Source organism: Garra rufa, chromosome 11, assembly GCF_049309525.1.
Source record: "Garra rufa chromosome 11, GarRuf1.0, whole genome shotgun sequence".
Taxonomy (NCBI): Eukaryota; Metazoa; Chordata; class Actinopteri; order Cypriniformes; family Cyprinidae; genus Garra; species Garra rufa.
Window position 1 is genome coordinate 26,686,209 of NC_133371.1, and position 23,285 is coordinate 26,709,493.

The 23,285-nt window shown below is 38.5% G+C and overlaps 1 protein-coding gene across 1 annotated transcript in view; it reads left to right on the forward strand.

Moving 5' to 3' along the window:
- The first annotated feature begins 366 nt into the window (after nt 1-366).
- Nucleotides 367-23,285, forward strand: part of LOC141345292 (arrestin domain-containing protein 4-like) — a 39,190-nt gene continuing 16,271 nt past the window's right edge. The window contains exons 1-7 of the mRNA XM_073850161.1: nt 367-607; nt 733-799; nt 869-1,016; nt 1,583-1,685; nt 3,088-3,344; nt 3,558-3,702; nt 3,842-4,040. Coding sequence (XP_073706262.1) covers nt 367-607; nt 733-799; nt 869-1,016; nt 1,583-1,685; nt 3,088-3,344; nt 3,558-3,702; nt 3,842-4,040 — 1,160 coding nt within the window. The remainder of the gene's footprint in view (nt 608-732; nt 800-868; nt 1,017-1,582; nt 1,686-3,087; nt 3,345-3,557; nt 3,703-3,841; nt 4,041-23,285) is intronic.

The window sequence follows — 23,285 nt, forward strand, 5'->3', positions numbered from 1 at the left end:
ATATTGTTGATGCGTGTTGATAAAGTTATGTTCATTTTGGCAAACATAGTAATTTGATGTCATTTTGTTTTAAACCAAAGTGTCACTTAAACAGCAGGCGAGTCAGAATTATTGGACACGCATTTAGATAAGCCTTCTGTTTTGTGTGTGTGTGTGTGTGTGTGTGTGTGTGTGTGTGTGTGTGTGTGTGTGTGTGTGTGTGTGTGTGTGTGTGTGTGTGTGTGTGTGTGTGTGTGTGTGTGTGTGTGTGTGTGTGTGTGTGTGTGTGCGCGTGCGTGCGTGCGTGCGCGTGTGCGCGTGTGCGCCCACGAATGCAATGAGACAAACAACATGAAATGGACTCGTATTTACTCTCCAGAAACGAAGATGACACATATTGAAAGAAAATCACTGGATGTGATTCTTGACAACGACCAGAGAGATGGTTATTGCTCTGGTGAAGTAGTGTCTGGACATGTTTCTCTCAGACTCTCCGAAGCCACCACAGTCAAAAGCATAAAAGTCATACTGAAGGGATATGCTCAGGTGAGTTGGATGCATAAACGATCCTGCTATTCAGAAGAGAGGAAATGCCTTTATTTATCCAAGACACTTGTTGCAACAACAGGTAGGCCTGCAATATACGTTGAACATCTTTTACTCATTAATATTTGTGAGGATTGAAGTGTGATTAATTGAAATGCCTTCAAACCCGTTAACGTCCTACAGTTTGATTTATTAATATGTGATCAGGTACCCAAGACCTCATCCTTGAAAGTGGCACATATGAGATGCCTTTTGACCTGCACCTACCTCAAAAGTAAGTGCACATTTTTTGCATGTTAATCAACTGGGACATTTGCACTGACAAGTTTTTATTGCCTCCTAGTCATTTGGTTTCTTCTTTCTCTGGAAAACATGGCCGTGTTTACTACATGGTGCAGGCAGTTTTTAAAAGGCCATTCAATGAAAGTCAACGTGTTTGCAGAGAACTTCGCATCTTCAATCATATTGATGTCAATGTGCCAACATTAATCGTGAGTATGTCAAAATTGCCTTCTATTTTCCCACACATACTTATTTTCTACATATTTTGCTTCTGGAGGGCCACCTTCTGAACCCTGCATATGAATATACCTACTTTCCTACTATATAGTAAGTAAAAAAAACTGTAGGTCAGTAGCTTTAGTTCACATGACAAAGCCAACATGGTGTATGTAGAATGTTCAGACTTCATTCATACTATACACATATATACTCTATAGAATATTTTTTAAACATTTTGATGTTATTTTCTTATACTGTAGAATCCAGACCATGTGTGACCTGATGCGATGTTGAGACTGTTGATCATGAACTCTCAACAGGTTTCACAGAGGAGTTCATATCATACCTTGACAGAAAGCTGCATTGCAAATGCTATTTTCATATAACCTTGAATTTGAATGTGTTACACCACTGACACCAAATAGAAGTGCTTAGAACATTAATGTTGCTCTCAACTGGCGGAATGTGCAATTGTTGATAAATGTAAAATCTGAAGCAAAGAAGCACTGCGTTTGAGAAATTCTTCTTGACCTCTGACTCAGAGTTTCTATTACAGTCTCCAGTGTCACAAACCTGTAAGAAGATGATTGGCTGCTGGATCTTTACTTCTGGTCCCATCTCACTGACTGTCAGCATAAACCGACAAGGTTATTGCAATGGTAAGGGAAAATAATTATAGTTTTTAGGAGCTTTCTAAGTGTCATGACAGGAAAAACTTCTACTACACTATCAGCCAAAAGTTTTTGAACAGATTTTTTTTAAGAAGTCTCTTCTGCTCACCAAGCCTGTATTTATTTGATCCAAAGTACAGCAGAAACTGTAAAATGTAGATTTGCTGCTCAAAAATGTTTATTATTATTATTATCATGTTGAAAACAGCTGAGTGGATTTTTTTTTTCAGGTTTCTGAAAAAACGATCCTTCAGAAATCATTCTAATATTCTGATTTGCTGCTCAAAAACGTTTATTATTAATATCATGTTGAAAACAGCTGAGTGGATTTTTTTTTTCAGGTTTCTGAAAAAACGACCCTTCAGAAATCATTCTAATATTCTGATTTGCTGCTCAAAAACGTTTATTATTAATATTATGTTGAAAACAGCTGAGTGGAATTTTTTTCAGGTTTCTTTGATGAATAGAAAGTTCAGAACAGCATTTGTCTAAAATAGAATCTTTTGTAATATTATAGATGTCTTTATCATCACTTTAAAGCTAAAAAAGTCTTAATTTCTATATTTATTTTTCCAAAAATAAAATACAAAAATTATACTTACTCCAAGCTTTTGAATGGTATAGTGTATAATGTTACAAAAGCTTTTTATTTCAGATAAATGATCTTTGGATCTTTCTATTCATCAAATAATCCTGAACAAATATACTTGACTGTTTTAAATATTGATCATAATAATACATCAATGTTTCTTGAACAGCAGATCATCATATTAAAATGATTTCTGAAGGATCATGTGACTCTGAAGACTGCAGTAATGATTCTAAAAATTTCGCTTTGATCACAGGAATGAATAGCATTTTAAAATATTAACATAGAAAGCAGTTATTTTAAATAGTAAAAATATTTCACAATATTACTGCTTTTGCTGCATTTTGAATCAATTAAATGCAGGCTTGTTGAGCAGAAGAGAATTCTTTAAAAAAACATTAAAATCTTACTGTTCAAAAACTTTTGACTGGTAGTGTGTTCCAAAAGAATATCTATGAACTGGAAAACAGTTTCTTCACAAAATGAAGCAGCAGTGATTTCTGAAGGATGATGTGACACTAAAGACTGGAGTAATGGCTGCTGAAAATTCAGCTTTGCCATCACAGGAATACATTCTATTCTATATTTGATAATTATTAATGAACAATAATAATAATATTTTATATTAATTATTATAATAATATTTAATAATACCAGTGTTTTACTGCTTTATAATCAAATAAATGCTGCCAATCTTACCAAACAAACTTTTAAACTGTGTAAATCTGGGTAAATGTATGATTCCTCAGCCTTTATGTCAATGTAAATATCTTGATGCACTATTTTTCATCTCTTCTCCAGGAGAATCAATCCCAGTCTATGCATCGATCGAGAACCGCTCATCTCGTCTAGTTATGCCAAAAGCTGTGCTATACCAGATACAGACTTATACAGCCAAGGGTAAAACAAAAAGCATCAAACAGGTGGTTGCCAGTGCTAGAGGAAATGTAGTACCACCTGACACTTCCAGTAGGTGCAATGGAAATACATTAAACATTCCTCCAGTTTCTCCCTCCATTCTGAATTCAGACATCCTGAGAGTGGAGTACCTACTTGCAGTGAGTAAAAATGTTATGATGTTTATTCAAAGAATTTCTTTTTTATTACCCGTAATGCCAGGCTTCATCTTTGATAAACTTAGTATACATACAGGAAAATGTTGAATCTGAACCATTAAGCGATTAAACCAACATCTACTAGCTAACAAGCTACACAAATAAAACACTCTTATATGAATGGTTGTATCTTTTTTTTTTCTTTCTGTGCTCAAGGTTATTGTTCAGATACCAGGTGCCAAAAATCTAGAAGTGCAGCTTCCAGTGGTGATCGGTACCAGTGGTTTTGGCATGAGCAGTCGTTCCATTGTGAACATGAGCTTGCCATACCCCACATTTGCCCTTCCAGACATAGCTGAAGGTATGGTGCAGTGAATTCAGCTTTCATGTCATATAAATAAATAAAGGGTATGATTGCTGCATGCAGTGTATATGTTATGTATATGTGTGTGAGTATACTTATTTTCATCTTTGAATTTAATGGTAATAATTCCTGACAGCCCCTCCCAGCTATGCAGAGGTTGTGTCAGAGGAACAGTTTGAAGAGCACAGGACTTCAACCTGCCAATCACAACCAGACTGGCTGCTAGATCCCTCGGCATTCGCTTGCATTCAGCAGTTCCGCCTCCAGCCGCCTCCTGCTTATTCAGAGGTTGGTTGTTTCTATATTCTTCCTGTTACATCTGTTGACCACATCAGGTACGTTTCCATTACAGATTTGGACAAAACTTTGGCGATATTTTATAAATGTCGATTAAAAAGTATTGCGAAATGATGGCGTTTCCATTAACTGATGTTATGTGACTACACTCTTAAAAATAAAGCTTTACGATGCCATAGAAGAACCTTTTTTTGTCTAATTGGTTCCATAAAGAACCTTTAACATCTGAAGAACCTTTCTGTTTCACAAAAGGTTCTTTGTGGTGAAAGAAGGTTCTTAAGATTATAAAAAGGTAAGAAAGAGATGGTTCTTGAAAGAACCTTTGACATGGCATCGCCATGAAGAACCTTTTAAAGCACCTTAATTTTTACAAGTGTAAAACATAATTTTTTTTTTCCCTCTCGCGATAAGTCATGGCAACAGATGTTTGTGGGATTTTGGCTATATTTAATCGAATGTGACCTGTAAATGCAAAAAAAATGTTCCTTTTTCGAATTGCCTGAAAAACCACCTCATCCGAGCGTAAAAACATTTTTGCGATGTATGGGAGTTTTTGCGCAATTGACACGTTTCCATTAGGCGTATTTTGCGCAATTCAAGGGGTAATGCTAGCTAATGCAGCTAATGTCATATTATGGTGTCCTTTTTACATTTCAGATTTACCCAAGTGAACAGTAAACTTTTAGCCAAGTGGGGAGACCAAAGAAACACCTTGTGCCTTCTTTTTTTCTCTCTTTTTTACATTGTTTATGGATTGCAGGTGAAATGTTTGTTTTGATTGTAAGTTTATGTCAAAGTTCTGAAAGCGGTAGTACAACACAGCTAGATTGTTGACTTCTCACAAGTTTTGTACACTTCACACTTTGGCTGTTTTTCTGCACTTTTCTGTCTGTTTGCTCATCAGCTATTAGTTGTTCACCCAAAAATGAAAATTCTTTTATTAATTATTCACCCTCATGTCGTTCCAAACCCGTAAGACCTTCGTTGATCTTCAGAACACAAATTAGGATATTTTTGCTGAAATCCGTGAGCTTTCTGACCCTGCATAGATGGCAATGCAACTGACATGTTCAATTGTTACATAAAGTATGTACACAGAAAGAATTCTCGTAGCTTAATAACATTACAGTTGAACCACTGATGTCACATGGGTTATTTTATTGATGTTCTTACTACCTTTCTGGGCCTTAAACATGGTAGTTGCGTGGCTGTCTATGCAGGGTCAGAAAGTTCACGTAATTTTAACAAAAATACTTTGTTTTCCAAAGATGAACAAAGGAGTTTGAAACGACATGAGGGTGAGTAATTAATGACAGAATTGTTATGTTAGGGTGAACTATCCTTTTAAAGAAGTCTGTAAACTGCATATAAAAACAATTCACACTGACAGGACCAACTGTCTAACTGGGTGATTACTGGCCAGAATAAACCACAATGTGGACCAGACTTCTGAAGTCTGGATATATGATACTATTGTGATAGCTTAGAGAAAATGATTGTTAATTATTGGAATTTGTGATCATATAGTTTAAATACTGTGGTTGTTTGATTATTTAGCAAAGATGCATTTGTGTTCATTTACCAGAAAAGGTGTATTTTAGTGCCTTAAAGTTACATATTGTACCTAAACTATACATATTAGTACTTTAAAAAAAAAAAAAAAAAAAAAAAAAGGTACCACCACAGTGACAGCTTTTGTAGCTTTTCGAGAACGTAGGTGCACTTTTGTTCATGTAATATGATTTATCATGTCTAGCCGGTAAATTATCACAAAAAAGGGTGGTTTACTGGAAGACAAGATGGGATTACCTGGATTGTACTGTTTTTCACAACATTAGAATTGAATAAAATCATTCATTTTTTTTTTGTATAACCAAAGATTTTTATGATAATGTCTTGCTACTTTTAGTGTGAGGGGAAAATGTAAGTAATAAGCAGAAACTCCATACCATTAAAAAACATAAAAGACATTTACATATATTCCACAAGAGAAAATTATAGTTTAATTTATAAAAATGACCCTGTTCAAAAGTTTACATACACTTGATCCTTAATACTGTGGACCTGAATGACCCACAGCATACTAGTTCATGAGTTCCTTGTTTGTCCAGAACAGTTAAACTGCCCACTGTTCAACTATTATTGAAATTCAACTACTATTTTCTCGTGGACTATATATAAATGTCTTTTATGTGAAATATCTTATTCAGATCCGTACTAAATAAAAAATAACAAGCATTTTGTATGATCCCTCTTATTTGAGTAAAATAACATTTTGCAGTTTCTGCAAGGTGTATGTAAACTTTTGACTTTTAAATATTATTTTGTATTTAATTGTGTATATATATATATATTATCTTCGCAATCACACCTGTCACAGGAGGCCTTTCCTTTGTATGGGACAATTAAAAGTGGCATAAATCGGTAGTTCTCATTCAATTTCAGAGGTACGCACACAATATGATATTATTGATATTAAAATTAACATCTGCAAAAATCCTCAACAGTGGTTTCTGAAAAAGTGCACAAGTGTAAGAAATATACAGTAAAATAACACTTTTCACAGTTACATAAACTATTTGGTTTTATTGAGTGAATACAATTACACTTTTGCACTCTGTAAGTTTCACAATTTAAATATATACAATTTTGCACAGATATTTATCTACAAATAATGCTGTTTTTTCTGGCACATTCAGTGACAATTTTGATATTCAAAAACAAAATGTTTTATGCTATTGTACTGTATGTTCCTAATAAAATTTGAACTATCAATTGACAAATGTTTCACCAGAAATCCAAGGTAACACATTTTGCAACAGAAATGTTACCGTCATACAGTAAGCAAAGCTTATTTTGCATCAGTTTAAAAAATGTCATACCACTCTTTCCACTCAGAAGCAAATGAAAACATCAGCATCGACCATTCTAAAAAAAAAAAAAAAAGTACATATAACTGAGAAATAAATTTTCAGTAAACATTAAAAATACTGACTTTTCCCCCCCAAACATACTGCGTCCAAATGAGCATAAATAGGATGAAAACCTACCTCGCAATAGTGCACTCACAATATGTGTATTTAACTTGCTGTGTCTCAGTAGTCCCATAAAGTGTATTATTGGACTGGCGGAGCCACCTGAACTCTGAGTGCCCTGGACCCAAAGAGATATCTCGGGTGAGATTTTATCCAAGTGTGAATGTGCAATATTTATAAGAGTGTGAATTATTTAGCATGTGGCCGTCACACAGCCAGCTGTTACCCTCTGAAATGCATCATTGATAAAAAACGAAGACTAAGCTAAAATGTAAGATGTTAACCTATACATTAATATAATGTAAACATCTATGCTACAGCAACATTCAGACCTCCCTAACCCTAAATTAAAAATGTTTAACTACTGTTTTAGAACATGCACTGCCTTTTTTGGGGGGTTGAATGGGTACTTAAAAAAAATCACCCCAAAAATGAAATTTGATGAAAATTTACTCACCCATCTAGGACAACTTTTCACTTCATAAGATGTTAATTGAAAATCTGACCTGGAAATCTGGATTTGGACCTAATTACTGCAGAAGGATCCATTGGTGAGCAAGTGAAGTAATGCTAAATTTCTCCAAATCTGTTCTGATGAAAAAACAAACTCATCTACATTTTGGATGGCCTGAGGGTGAATACATTTCATCATTTTTTTATTTTGTTGAGTGAACCAATATGGGCTTATGCAGTTTTATCCTCTATCACCTCATATATTCAGAGAAGACCAGTGGAAACGAGACAAATCAGTTACAGCAAATCTTTGTTCAAAACCTAAATAGATCATCCACTCTGCAGCTCATTATTTGGTCAATGTCCCATATGTTTCTCCTCAAGTATCCTGTGCAGTCAACAAAAACACTTTTTTTGAGTTCAGTCATGTATCTCATTGACACGTCTGAGATGAATGAACTCCTACCAAACACAAATGAGCTTTCACAATAGAAAGTAGCAGCTAAACTAGGGTGACCATACGTCCTCTTTTACCCGGACATGTCCTCTTTTTGGACAAAAATGCATCCTGGCGCCGGGATTCTTAAATCGCCCAAAATGTCCGGGAATTGACCATAAGCACGGATTACTTCCTTGTTTTAGACAAGCCAGCTAAGTCATTTCCGGTCAATTGTACTGTGCAGTAATAGGAGTGTACTTTGCTCGTTTTCTCTACGTAGTCCATACACACATGTCTAAGAGGACCAAACATCCATGTATACTGTTTCAAGAATGACAAACGTGAGTTTAAAAAATTATACAAGTAAATCGGCTAAACATGACGCAGTCATTGCTATGATTGACAGTAATAACCGGACGAAACATCTGACAAGCTGATGTAAAAAAAAAAGCTGTGCATTAAATGATTCAGACTAAATTCAGGGTAACTAAAAGTTTGTGTTGGTTAAATATAGGCTACAGTGGTGTGAAAAAGGCCCCCTTAATGATTTTTTTTTTTTTTGCATGTTTGTCACACTTTAATGTTTCAGATCATCAAACTAATTTAAATATTAATGAAATATAACAAAAGTAAACACAACATGCAGTTTTTAAATAAAGAAGGGGGTTTTTTTATGAAGAGAAAAAAAATTCAAACCCCCATGGCCCTGTGTGAAAAAGTGTTTGCCCGTTAAAACATAACTGTGGTTTTTCACACCTGAGTTCAGTTTCTCTAGCCACACCCAGGCCTGATTACTGCCACACCTGTTCGCAACCAAGAAATCACTTAAATAGGACCTGCCTGACAAATTGAAGTAGACCAAAAGATCCTCAAAAGCTACACGTCGTCCAAAGAAAATCAGGTACAAATGAGAAAGAAAGTAATTGAGATCTATCAGTCTGGAAAAGGTTATAAAGCCATTTCTAAAGCTTTGGGACTCCAGCGAACCACAGTGAGAGCCATTATCCACAAATGGCGAAAACATGGAACAGTGGTGAACCTTCCCAGGAGTGTCCGGCCGACCAAAAATTACCCCAAGAGCGCAGCGACGACTCATCCAAGAGGTCACAAAAGACCCCACAACGACATCTAAAGAACTGCAGGCCTCTCTTGCCTCAGTTAAGGTCAGTGTTCATGACTCCACCATAAGAAAGAGACTGGGCAAAAATGGCCTACATGGCAGATTTCCAAGACACAAACCACTGCTGAGCAAAAAGAACATAAAGGCTCGTCTCAGTTTTGCCAGAAAACATCTTGATGATCCCCAAGACTTTTGGGAAAATACTCTGTGGACTGACGAGACAAAAGTAGAATTTTTTTTCGAAGGTGTGTGTCCCATTACATCTGGCGTAAAAGTAACACAGCATTTCAGAAAAAGAACATCATACCAACAGTAAAATATGGTGGTGGTAGTGTGATGATCTGGGGCTGTTTTGCTCCTTCTGGACCTGGAAGACTTGCTGTGATAAATGAATTTTGCTGTCTTCCAGAAAATCCTGAAGGACAATGTCCGGCTATCTGTTCATGATCTCAAGCTGAAGTGAACTTTGGTTCTGCAGCAGGACAATGATCTAAAACACACCGGCAAATCCACCTCTGAATGGCTGAAGAAAAACAAAATGAAGACTTTGGAGTGGCCTAGTTATTGTCCTGACCTGAATCCTATTGAGATGCTGTGGCATGATAGCCTGACAAGCCAGACCCACATAAATGTAGGGTCTGGGCACTCTCCATAGACAGCGATCAACCGGAGGGGCGGGATAAACGGTTGTCTTTCAAACTCACTCTCCACGCAATAGGATAGCGCTACAACCAATCGGAGCAACGAAGAAGGTGAAGTAGTCAACTCCAAATACATCCTTCTTTTGTAAGAACGACCTCGGTGCAGTTTCTTGTTCTTTTCTCAGAGAAAAGCTTAACTCCAAGTCTTTCAGAGTGGCGGCCAAAGCCGATTCGAAAGAAAGTTGTTCGCTAGCAGCAGCCATCGCTTTATCTCTCACGCGTAATTCACGGAACCAGAGAACGTCTGACGGAACTAATGGTCGCAGGTTAGTCGTCATCATGTTAAACCCGCCCACCGACTCGTGATTGGCCCGGTCGATTTTGGATTTTTGGAAATCTCAAGTGAACGGAGAGTTACTAGACTGCCCTTAGAAGCAAATGTAATTTGCTGCCGCTAGGGGCGCGTCTAGATTCTAGGCTAGTGGCATGACCTTAAAAAAGGTGGTTCATGCTCGAAAACCCTCCAATGTGGCTGAATTACAACAATTCTGCCAAGATGAGTGGGACAGAATACCTGCAAAGTAAATCTTTGAAGTAAATTGTATTGCTCAGCTGTGGAGTTGAAAAATAATAAAGGCTTAAAAATATAACAAGATTTTAAAAATGTGTTCATGACTATGAAGGAAAGTTACTGATTATCAAGAATACAATTAAGATGTCCTTGAAGAGAAGTATGGCTAGCTAGCTAACGTTAGCCTAAACATGTTATGATAGTGTTTAGCTGTCAGCGTTTAAATGTACAACTGGGATTACCAGGCTCAGCATTTAAATATGTTATACGTTGTTATGAAACTGAAGTGCCGCTATCATTATTTACGATATTGCAATTATTATTTTTCTCAGTTTCTGATAAGAAAGAGGCAGTAAAGGAGTCTCAAGTGTGTCCACCTATATATAGCAAATATAAAATTAGCTTTAGGTTATCTTTATGTGGAAGTTCTAAAGAACACTACGTGCATATGGTCAATTGGGCTTAATTTCTCCCTTGGGTTAAAAGTTTGAAATCTTTCCATTTGACTGAAATGCTTGTGTTGAAACATTTTGCATTCTACTTGTGATAGAAATAACATTATTTGATACCAAAACTAGGACCCTGTCCTACGACCTCTTTTTTTTTTTTTAAATAAGGTCACTCTAGCTAATAAGTCATTATTTGGGAGGAAGAAAGTTTTTTACATAAAGATTTTGTGTGAATCAGTTTGTTTTTAAACAATGTGCACTCTTGTTAAAACAAAAATCATTTATGTATGTAGCAGAAATAAGTTATTAGAGCATTCATTTCATGCCTTGTCTATCCGTTACAGAGCAATTGATCTGAAAGTCACAAAACAGTGCAACATTTTCACTCCTATGAACAGAGACAGGGGTTTGATATAGACTGTTTTGATTTTGAGCTGTTCGATATTTATGTCTTCATCCAGAGTTTATTTTAGCTCTAATAACTGCAATCTGAAACAAGACTTTAATCTTGGAGGACGGCTGAGTCAATATAATATCTTGTGGCAAAGATCTAATTTTTTGGAAATATGAACTCCAACCATAATGTCGCCTTCAATAAATCAAGTCTGCCATCTACTGTTGCTCTTAATTTGATATTTGTGTTTATTTGGGTTCATAATTATTTAACTTTGGATTGAAAATTGATATTACAGAATGTACAGTACATCCAACAATGCATGTACTCATCTGAATACGTATGTGACCCTGGACCACAAGACTTAGTCTTTAGTAGCACAGGTATATTTGTAGAAATAGCCAAAAATACGTTGTATGGGTCAAAATTATTGATTTTTCTTTGCTAAAAATCATTAGGATACTAAGTAAAGATCGTGTTTCATTGTAAATTTCCTACTATACAGTAAATATATCAAAACTTAATTTTTGATTAGTATGCATTGCTAAGAACTTCATTTGGACAACTTTAAAGGCGATTTTCTCAATAATACCCTCACATTCCAGATTTTCAAATGGTTGTATCCTGGCCAAATATTGTCTATTGTATACTTTTCTAACAAACCATACGTCAATTCAGCTTTCAGATCTCAATTTTCAAACGATAGTCCCTTATGGTTTTGTGGGCCTGAGTCACATATATTTTTATGCTACTCCTTCACTATATGGAATTATGTTGAATTCTTGTTTTTATCATCTAAAATTCAACCATTCATAACCATCAAACGATTTCCATTAAACTAAACATAATTCATATATGTTCTTGTGCCCTCAAAACAGAAAACAGAGGCCATATTAATAAATGGCATTATTGTAGGCTACAGTTTTTTTTCTCTCTAATCTGTGAAGGAAACTTCATGTAGCATCTTAACCTGTGATTCAACACACTCTAATGAATAACCTCTAGTGCAGACCTATGCAACCTGTTACCACTTTATGTCCTTTATCATGAAATTTCCTGTTCCTCATATCTTCATATTATTTTCACACCCTTCAACTCCTTTTAACCCCCCTCAGCAGAATGTAGACAAATTGTAGACTCAAAAGTAAATGCCCACTGCTATGATTGGCTAACAGCTTACATTCATTCCTCATATATGAATGCCACAGTCATTTAAGTTTAAAACACATAAATAACTCCCATATCAAACATAAGAGGAGACAAAGCATTAGTGACCACGTAATGAAAACAGTTACTCGCACTTTTGTTGTGACATCACTGTCGGATCCAATATACAGGGTGCGATTTGTAAAAAAACAAACAAAAACAAAAAAAGCGGGGGGTGGGGGTGCTTTTAAAAAAAATTCTCTCTCCATAGGCAGCGGTTGACCCAACAGTAAGGCTATAGTCTGAGTATCCTAATATTAGTGCAATCTGTTGACAACGCACATCATAACCCTGTTTTATGAAATGATTTTAATATGACAGAAACTGCATTTAACGCGATCAGTTAGGCCTATTAATTGTAATGATTTCAATTCCACGGTTATTCAAACAACAAATAAATTATATAGAGAACGCAAGCAAAGAACACATACAGGTCCTTCTCAAAAAATTAGCGCATTGTGATCAAGTTCATTATTTTCTGTAATGTACTGATAAACATTAGACTTTCATATATTTTAGATTCATTACACACAACTGAAGTAGTTCAAGCCTTTTATTGTTTTAATATTGATGATTTTGGCATACAGCTCATGAAAACCCAAAATTCCTATCTCAAAAAATTAGCATATCATGAAAAGGTTCTCTAAACGAGCTATTAACCTAATCATCTGAATCAACTAATTAACTCTAAACACCTGCAAAATATTCCTGAGGCTTTTAAAAACTCCCAGCCTGGTTCATTACTCAAAACCGCAATCATGGGTAAGACTGCCGACCTGACTGCTGTCCAGAAGGCCATCATTGACAGCCTCAAGCAAGAGGGTAAGACACAGAAAGAAATTTCTGAATGAATAGGCTGTTCCCAGAGTGCTGTATCAAGGCACCTCAGTGGGAAGTCTGTGGGAAGGAAAAAATGTGGCAAAAAACGCTGCACAACGAGAAGAGGTGACCGGACCCTGAGGAAGATTGTGAGAAGGACCGATTCCAGACCTTGGGGGACCTGCGGAAGCAGTGGACTGAGTCTGGAGTAGAAACATCCAGAGCCACCGTGTACAGGCGCCAGGTCAAGCCACTTTTGAACCAGAAACAGCGGCAGAAGCGCCTGACCTGGGCTACAGAGAAGCAGCACTGGACTGTTGCTCAGTGGTCCAAAGTACTTTTTTCGGATGAAAGCAAATTTTGCATGTCATTCGGAAATCAAGGTGCCAGAGTCTGGAGGAAGACTGGGGAGAGGGAAATGCCAAAATGCCCGAAGTCCAGTGTCAAGTACCCACAGTCAGTGATGGTCTGGGGTGCCATGTCAGCTGCTGGTGTTGGTCCACTGTGTTTTATCAAGGGCAGGGTCAATGCAGCTAGCTATCAGGAGATTTTGGAGCACTTCATGCTTCCATCTGCAGTTATCAAGATTTCATTTTTCAGCACGACCTGGCACCTGCTCACAGTGCCAAAACCACTGGTAAATGGTTTACTGACCATGGTATTACTGTGCTCAATTGGCCTGCCAACTCTCCTGACCTGAACCCCATAGAGAATCTGTGGGATATTGTGAAGAGAAAGTTGAGAGACGCAAGACCCAACACTCTGGATGAGCTTAAGGCCGCTATCGAAGCATCCTGGGCCTCCATAACACCTCAGCAGTGCCACAGGCTGATTGCCTCCATGCCACGCCGCATTGAAGCAGTCATTTCTGCAGAAGGATTCCCGACCAAGTATTGAGTGCATAACTGAACATAATTATTTGAAGGTTGACTTTTTTTTGTATTAAAAACACTTTTCTTTTATTGGTCGGATGAAATATGCTAATTTTTTGAGATAGGAATTTTGGGTTTTCATGAGCTGTATGCCAAAATCATCAATATTAAAACAATAAAAGGCTTGAACTACTTCAGTTGTGTGTAATGAATCTAAAATATATGAAAGTCTAATGTTTATCAGTACATTACAGAAAATAATGAACTATCACAATATGCAAATTTTTTGAGAAGGACCTGTATTAATGGAGCTTTTTGAAACCCTGAATCAATTAAACCATTGCATCGCAAAAATGATTCACTGTTTCGGCAGTGGTGTTGATCTTCTGTGGAGGCGGTGCTTATGCACACTATTACATCATAGAGAAGGACATTCCAAAAGCTGTCGTTTTGGCAAACTGCCTTCAATATAAGCTGCTTTTAGACTAATGATAACGTGCTTAACAGGTTGTTTTATAGTACAATGACCTCTTAAGTCAAAAGATCAAGGGAATTTTGGTTTCTCAGTTTATGACCCTTTTAAATATTTTGTTGGCTCTTTAGCAAAAAAGGCATATTTCACCCAAAAATGAAAATTCTGTCATTAATTACTCACCCTCATGTCATTCCAAATCCGTAAAACCGTTCATCTTTGAAACACAAATTAAGATCATTTTGATGAAATCCGAGAGCTTTCTGACCCTGCACAGACAGCAACATAACTATCACGTTCAAGGCCCAGAAAAGCAGGACATTGTTAAAATAGTCCATGTGACATCAGTAGTTCAATTTTAATGTTATGAACAGCACCGCCGCTCCCCTACGCAAAAAGTATGCAGTCTGCGTAGGGCACCAACTCCCAGGGGGGCACCATCCCAGCTGCTCAAAAAAATAGTTTTTATATATTATAATAATAAATGAATATTAATAATATACATATACAAATAAACAAAAAATATAAACGTATACAGTATATTGCATTTTACGGTGAACGCAGAGTAGGCTAGTAAGCACACGTGGTGACGCGCAGCATCTGCGCCACTACGCGCGCTCACCTCTGTTTACGGCTGCCTATTTGGCCAAAAATGATGATAATAATTGATGAACAATATGCCTGGTCCTGGAAAGAGACATCAACAGTCCGGCGCCGAGAAACGAAAGAAAAAAAAGCCCAAGATGAAGCCCGTGCATCACTTTCAGGTACGTTCATAATCCTGTGAAACTTTATTTTATTCTGTCGACGTTAATAATGTGTTTTAATGTCGGTAATAATTTCACGACTAATGCATCTTTCTTAATATGAATACAAGCAGATCTAAGTAAACAAAATGACTTAAAATGCATTATATTAAAACACAGAGGCAATTATGATTATTGATTAATAATGACCATATGGTGTCATTAAATACCAGTGTTAAAATACAAAATTAACAGTTTACATTACAATTTTAATAGAAATGCCTGAAAAGGGCACCAAAGGCCTGGTAAATGCAGTTGTTACACTTACATGATGATCAAATTCCTTGTTTAATATTGACCAAACATTTAATTAAAATATCCACATAATCGTTCCTATCATTTCCTCAACAAAAATATGTGGACATCATAACCCTTGTCTGCTTTATTGTCAAAACTGCCACATGTGCAGTGCATACAAGAGTTTTGAAGTTTCGTTTCTCTCACACCCTTGACATGAGGGTGAGTAATTAATGACCGAATTTTCATTTTTGGGTGAACTATCCCTTTAAGATGCTCACTGAAAAGCCTGTACTGAAGAGCATGCCGACAGTTTTTAAAGACGTACTACGCATGCAAATGAAATCCATGTTGTTTGAGTGCTTCGTTACACTCAGGCTTTAATCTCCTTTTATTTACTTTTGTATAATTTGTTTTGTCCACTCTCAAGTGTGATATGAAAAGCCTGTTGGCAGCATACACTGGCTTAGCAAAGCCAGACGAGTGGACTAAAGACAGAGTAAACATTACGTTTCAGCATTAAAATACAGATAACTGCAGGAAGCCCCGGGTCTGTGACAGATAAGAAAATGAGCTGACTGTCAAGCGTCAAACACCAGGTGTCAAAAACCAAAAACACCTCCACCTTTGTTTTGTTTGTTCCACCACTTCCACCAAAGCTGTGTTTGTTTTACGGGCTTAGAGGAAGCAAGTGGGGTGCTGGAATCAAGGACGCGGGGTCGAAGAGTTGTGTTTCCAGCAGTCGGAAAGCGAGAGACGCCACATGCTGTGATGCCTGAATTTCCCCTGTTCTTATATGAGGGGTTAAGTGAAGTCACTGAAGGTTTATCTGCCTTCATATTGCTCCCTGCCACCATCAATAAAACGCAACAATGTGTCTTGAAAAGTCAGCTTATAAAAGTTTCAGCAAACTCTGAGAGCTTAAGTGATCTTCCCCCGGCTCCGCAGCAGCCCTGCAGCATCCAGGATGTCTGCTTATATTAATTTCATGGAGTTTAAGAGGTCAGCAAACTCATTTGGAGATTCTTATTCATTTATGAACCTAGCAACCCCCTGTTCTGCACTGCTCTAAGCTACAGGGCCTCGGATGCTTAAATTTACATGGAATATTATATAGTTAGGTGTGTGAAAAAGTATAGTGCTCTTGCTCAAGCAGGCAGATTAAGGCTAAGCAATGCACTCCAGGATGACAGTCACCCACATTTTAATGAAAAGGCAGGTGGGTGAACCAATGTTTCATCTGCTCTGTTTTCCAGAGCTTTTGGATCACTGCTTCATCGAAAATTCAGAAGATTTCTAATGAGACAATGAGACTGAGAGAAAGCTGCTTAACAAAAGACCTGAGGGGAGCAGCCAGTGAAACATAGCAAATGAGCTCCAAAGCTGCTCAGAAGGGTGAAAATGAATAATTAATTTAGTTTAATTTAATCTATTTTAATATTATTATTGTTATCAATAATAGTAATAAATAATAATTATAAATCATATTATCTTTTGGAGTCATTTTTATTGCCATATTTCACTTTTTGTATATCAGTCTTTTATATAAATGTATGATGGTAAGGATAAACAACAAAGCACTATTTGAAAAAAAAATCCTACCAATGCAGAAAAAATACAATTAAATTAAATATTTAAAATTAAATATTTTTTTTAATAATAATAATAACAATAATAATTTATTATTTCACATGATCTTTTTGGGGTCATTTTTATTGCCATGCATTTTTCACTTTTTGTATATCAATCTTTTTCTATAAATGTATGATGGTGAGGATAAAAAAAACAAAGCACTGTTTGTAAAAATCATACCAATGCAGAAAAATAAATATTAAATTAAATTAAATTAAAAACTATTTTCAGCTTAATAATAACAACAATAAAAATGTATTATTTCATATTATCTTTTTGGGGTCATTTTTATTGCCATGCATTTTTCACTTTTTGTTTATCAGTTTTTTTTCTATAAATGTATAATGGTGAGGATAAATAAAAAACAAAGCACTGTTTGTAAAAATCATACCAATGCAGAAAAAAAAAAAAAATAAAATAAAAATAAAATAAAATAAACATGAACAAGACTCATCAAACATTGTCTCAGAAAACATTCATTCCTGTTCATGTGAAATCCAACTCGTCCCTGTTAACAAGATTTTCCTCCAATTTATTATTTTTCCTATCTCCTGGAGTGCTTTAGCATTGATATTATGAGGAATAAATATTTTCCAGTTAATGCAAAAGCAATGCAGTGATTGCTTTGGGCAAAAAAAAAAAAAAAAAAAAAAAAAACATAAAAAAGGATTTCACTTGGTCCCAGAGCTAGTAATATGACACACAAATAACTAGGAGATTTAGTCCATGAAAATGAGGCCTGGAAAGAACTAAACAATATAGTGCTACGTTAAAAAAAAAAAAAATCTTTTCAATCATCCTCATATTAAAATCTATTCTAATTATATTAGAATGAAATATACAATACAGTACATTACCATATAATGCTATTGTATCTTGCTAAAATGGCAGGAGAATAAAAATAGTCATGCTTTAAACTTTTTAAGATATTTGTTTTTGCATTTTTTGACCCTAGACCACAAAACCAGTCTTAAGTAGCAATAATCAAAAATACATTGTATGGGTCAAATTTTTATGCCAAAAACATTAAATAAATAAATCATTATAATAATAATATCATGTTCCATGAAGATATTTTGATATTTTCGTACCACAAATATATAAAAATGTTGATAAAGCCTGAAATTATTCACACCCCTGGAAAATTCTGACTTAAAGTTACTTTTATTCAACCAGCCAAGTTTTTTTTTTTTTTTTTTGAAAGGAAATGACACAGGCTTCTCCCAAAAGATAATAAGACAATGTACAAGAGTACATCATTGTAAAAAAAAAAAATATATATATATATATTCCATAAACCAAAAAAGCCAACACGGCAGACTAAACATAAACTGAAACATAAACTGAACAAAACATGAAACAAGGTCTAAGGCCAGGATCAGGAACACAAAATTACATGAAAGACAAAAGACAATGCAGCCATGAAACAGGAGTGAAAAGTGAGAGTTCTTATAGTCCAGATGATTGTGAACAGCTGTGAGTGATCAGTGCTGATGACAAAGACAGGTGAATGCAATCAGGAAGTGCAGTGCAGGAACAGCGACCTCGGGAGGCTGAGGGAAGACCCACAGCCCCGATCATGACAGTACCCCCTCCCTACGGAACGGCTCCCAGACGTTCCCAAAGTCTGGAGGGAGGAGGAACGGAGGAAGGCAACTCAGGGGGAGGGATGGCGGGCCAGGCCCGTGCAGCGGAGTCCCATGGACCGGCCTCGCCGCCCGAGGAACGCGAGCCGGCCCCGCCGCCGCGTCAGGAACAGAGAGCGCGGTCGCCTCCGCGTCAGGAACAGAGAGCGCGGTCGCCTCCGCGTCAGGAACAGAGACAGCGGTCGCTTCCGCGTCAGGAACAGAGACAGCGGTCGCTTCCGCGTCAGGAACAGAGAGCGCGGTCGCCTCCGCGTCAGGAACAGAGAGCGCGGTCGCCTCCGCGTCAGGAACAGAGAGCGCGGTCGCCTCCGCGTCAGGAACAGAGACAGCGGTCGCTTCCGCGTCAGGAACAGGGAGCGCGGTCGCCTCCGCGTCAGGAACAGAGAGCGCGGTCGCCTCCACGTCAGGAACAGAGAGCGATGTCGCCTCCTCGTCAGGAACAGAGAGGAAGGCAACTCAGGGGGAGGGATGGCGGGCCAGGCCCGTGCAGCGGAGTCCCATGGACCGGCCTCGCCGCCCGAGGAATGCGAGCCGGCCCCGCCGCCGCGTCAGGAACAGAGATAGCGGTCTCCGGCGCGTCAGGCACAAAGATAGCGGTCTCCGGTGCGTCAGGCACAAAGACAGCGGTCACTTCCGCGTCAGGAACAGAGACGGCAGTGAGTGTCGCATCAGGAACAGAGACAGCGGTCACTTCCGCATCAGGAACAGAGAGCGCGGTCGCCTCCGCGTCAGGAACAGAGAGCGCGGTCGCCTCCGCGTCAGGAACAGAGAGCGCGGTCGCCTCCGCGTCAGGAACAAAGACAGCGGTCACTTCCGCGTCAGGAACAGAGACGGCAGTCAGTGTCGCATCAGGAACAGAGACAGCGGTCACTTCCGCGTCAGGAACAGGGAGCGCGGTCGCCTCCGCGTCAGGAACAGAGAGCGCGGTCGCCTCCTCGTCAGGAACAGAGAGCGCAGTCGCCTCCGCGTCAGGAACAGAGAGCGCGGTCGCCTCCTCGTCAGGAACAGAGAGCGCGGTCGCCTCCTCGTCAGGAACAGAGAGCGCGGTCACCTCCTCGTCAGGAACAGAGAGCGCGGTCGCCTCCTCGTCAGGAACAGAGAGCGTGGTCGCCTCCTCGTCAGGAACAGAGAGCGCGGTCACCTCCTCGTCAGGAACAGAGAGCGCGGTCGCCTCCTCGTCAGGAACAGAGAGCGCGGTCGCCTCCACGTCAGGAACAGAGAGCGCGGTCGCCTCCTCGTCAGGAACAGAGAGCGCTGTCGCCTCCGCGTCAGGAACAGAGATCGCGGTCACAGCCGCGGCAGGAACATAGATAGCGGTCGCCGCCGCCCCGGGTACCGCCGCCAGACGAGCGTCCTCCACTGCCCAACGAGCGTAGATGGCCGCCATCCACTCGGGCACAGCCGCCTCAACGACCGCCGCGTCAGGAACTGAGATAGCGGACGCTGCCGCCTCTGCCGCCCAACGAGCGCAAATGGCCGCATCCCCTCGGACACAGTCACCGTCTCCCTGAAAGGCAAAATCACCGTCTCCGCGGAAAAAATCCTCCCCGCTGGACCCATTCTTGATGGCTGCATTCTGTCACGTTAATAAGCGAGGTCTGGGTCCAAATGCAGGGAAAAAGGGTTTTAATGAAAATAATAACAAAACAAACCAAAAAAGCCAACACGGCAGACTAAACATAAACTGAAACATAAACTGAACAAAACATGAAACAAGGTCTAAGGCCAGGAACAGGAACACAAAATTACATGAAAGACAAAAGACAATGCAGCCATGAAACAGGAGTGAAAAGTGAGAGTTCTTATAGTCCAGATGATTGTGAACAGATGTGAGTGATCAGTGCTGATGACAAAGACAGGTGAATGCAATCAGGAAGTGCAGTGCAGGAACAGCGACCTCGGGAGGCTGAGGGAAGACCCACAGCCCCGATCATGACACTATAGTGCAAAGTATTATTAAAAAATACAAGACGTTCCGCACTGTGAAAAATCTCAGAGGACGTGGTCAGAAGCCAAACGTGACACCTGTGCTGGCCAGGAGGATAGTGAGAGAGGTAAAAAAGAATATAAGAATCACCACCAAGGCCATCCTGATGAATCTGGGCTCTGCTGGTGGCAACATCTCAAGGCAGACAGTCCAACGGACACTGCACACCGCTGGGTTTAACGGACGCAGACCAAGGAGGACACAACTTCTCCAGATAAGGCACACAAAAGCCCGCTTGGCCTTTGCAAATGCTCATCTGGACAAAGAAGAAGACTTCTGGTCTTCTGTTTTATGGTCATATGAAACAAAAAATTGAATTGTTTGGCCACAATGATGTAGCCTTCATTTGGCGTAAAAAAGGAGAAGCCTTCAACCCTAAGAACACCATCCCCACTGTCAAACATGGTGGTGGGAACCTAATGTTTTGGGGGAGTATTTCAAGGGAACCTAATCACAGTAAACGGCACCATGAAAAAGGAGCAATACAACAAAATTCTCAACAACAACATCAGGCAGTCTGCAGAGAAACTTGGCATTGGGCACCAGTAGACATTTCAGCACGACAACGATCCAAAACACACAGCAAAAGTGATGAAGAAATGATTAGCAGAAAAAAAACATTAACGTTTTGCAGTGGCCCAGCGTCCTGACTTAAATCCAATTGAGAATCTGTGGAGGGAGCTAAAGATCAGGGTGATGGCAGGGAGACCCTCCAACCTGAAAGAGTTGGAGCTTATCGCTGAAGATGAATGGGCAAAAATACCAGTGGAGACATGCAAAAAGCTGGTCAGCAATTATAGGAAGCGTTTGATTGCTGTAATAGCCAATAAAGGCTTTTCTATTGATTATTGAGAAGAGTATGAATAATTTTGGACATGCCACTTTTTGTTATTTTTTTTTTTCCACAATGAAAACTTGTACATCATCTTATTATCTTTTGGGAGAAGCCTGTGTCATTTCCGGTCAAAAAAAAAACTTGCTGGTTGAATAAAAGTAACTTTAAGTCAGAATTTGCCAGGGGTATGAATAATTTCAGGCTTGACTGTAAATCTCAAAAATGACAAAAAATTGATCCTTATGACTGGTTTTGTGGCCCAATGTCACATTGAGGTATGTGATTATAGTAGATAAATGCATTAGATTTAATAGAATAAAGCATCTTCAAACAATCACTTTATTTATATCCCTAATACTGCACAGTCACGAAAGGGTAATGTTGTATATTTTTCGTGCGTGCATGTGCTTGAAGAGTGTGTAAACATTTCTCAGAGGGCACAGGGAATCTCATTGTCTTGCAGGTTTTCTAGTGGGAGTTCAGTTCCATCCATCTGAGACTTTATTTAGTTCTGTAGTCCTGTCTATGTTCTCACTGAACTGAAATCAGTCTGCCGGCCTCCCTTGGGATGACAGTAATGTCACATACCAGTTTGGCTCTCATATTTCACAAACAGGCCTCTACCTATTAAGGATGACTACTTACCATGGAAAAGGTGTGTCCTTCACATCTGCAACCTTCTCATATTTTCCTGCATAGACATATATGATTGGTCACAAACACATACATACGCCCGTGAGGAATACCACAAAAGCAAATACCAAACACATAGTGCACATGTACATAAATGCATAGCTTGCACATGATAGATCTGGCGTCACTTCTGCTGAACTATCGCTATATTTGTTTTCATATAGTTTAGAACTATACTGTGATAATTAACTAATAATGCAACTAATTTAAAAAGTATAGAGAATCACATTATTTTTTTAATTAGACAAGCTATTTTACTAAACAAACATGTATGGGACTCTACGTGCTTTTCATTTAAACCCAGCGCTATGGAGTTGTTCTGGGATTGTGACTTTCCTACACACAGGAGTTTAAGTGCCTCCTTGCTACTTTAATAATTCACCTCCATCCACCTGCTCTTCCTTTATAGGCTGTCCAGTTTGGTCACGCATCCTCTAAATCCGTCTGAATATTCTCATAAGACTCTCTGCGACAGTCGTTAAATCTATAAATGTGTTACTGTATGTTACTAAACTAACATTTAGCTAATATTAAAACATTACAGAGGTATTTATCATTTGCAAGATTGTTTTATGTGTAAATTAACAGAGTAGCATTATTGAGCAAGTACATAGAAAATAAGTGTTCAAAATGTCTTGATTCACCTGGATTCACTCTGGTTAACCTACAAAAATAATTTATATTTTGAGCAGGTCTATAAGCATACATAATTTGTCTTTGTGTGTTTACGTCATGTCCATAAGTAAAGAAACAAAGGTCTGGTGTTGTGAGAAATAGGGTTCTCCCTTAAAATCAGGTCTCCATCAACTGTCATATGGAGAGAAATCCTGAAATGTTTTCCTCAAAAAAACATAATTTCTTTACGACTCAAGAAAGAAAGTCATGAACATCTTGGCGACAAGGGAGTGAGTACATTATCTGTAAATTTTTTATCTGGATGTGAACTACTCCTTTAATCAGTATTATGATAATATTA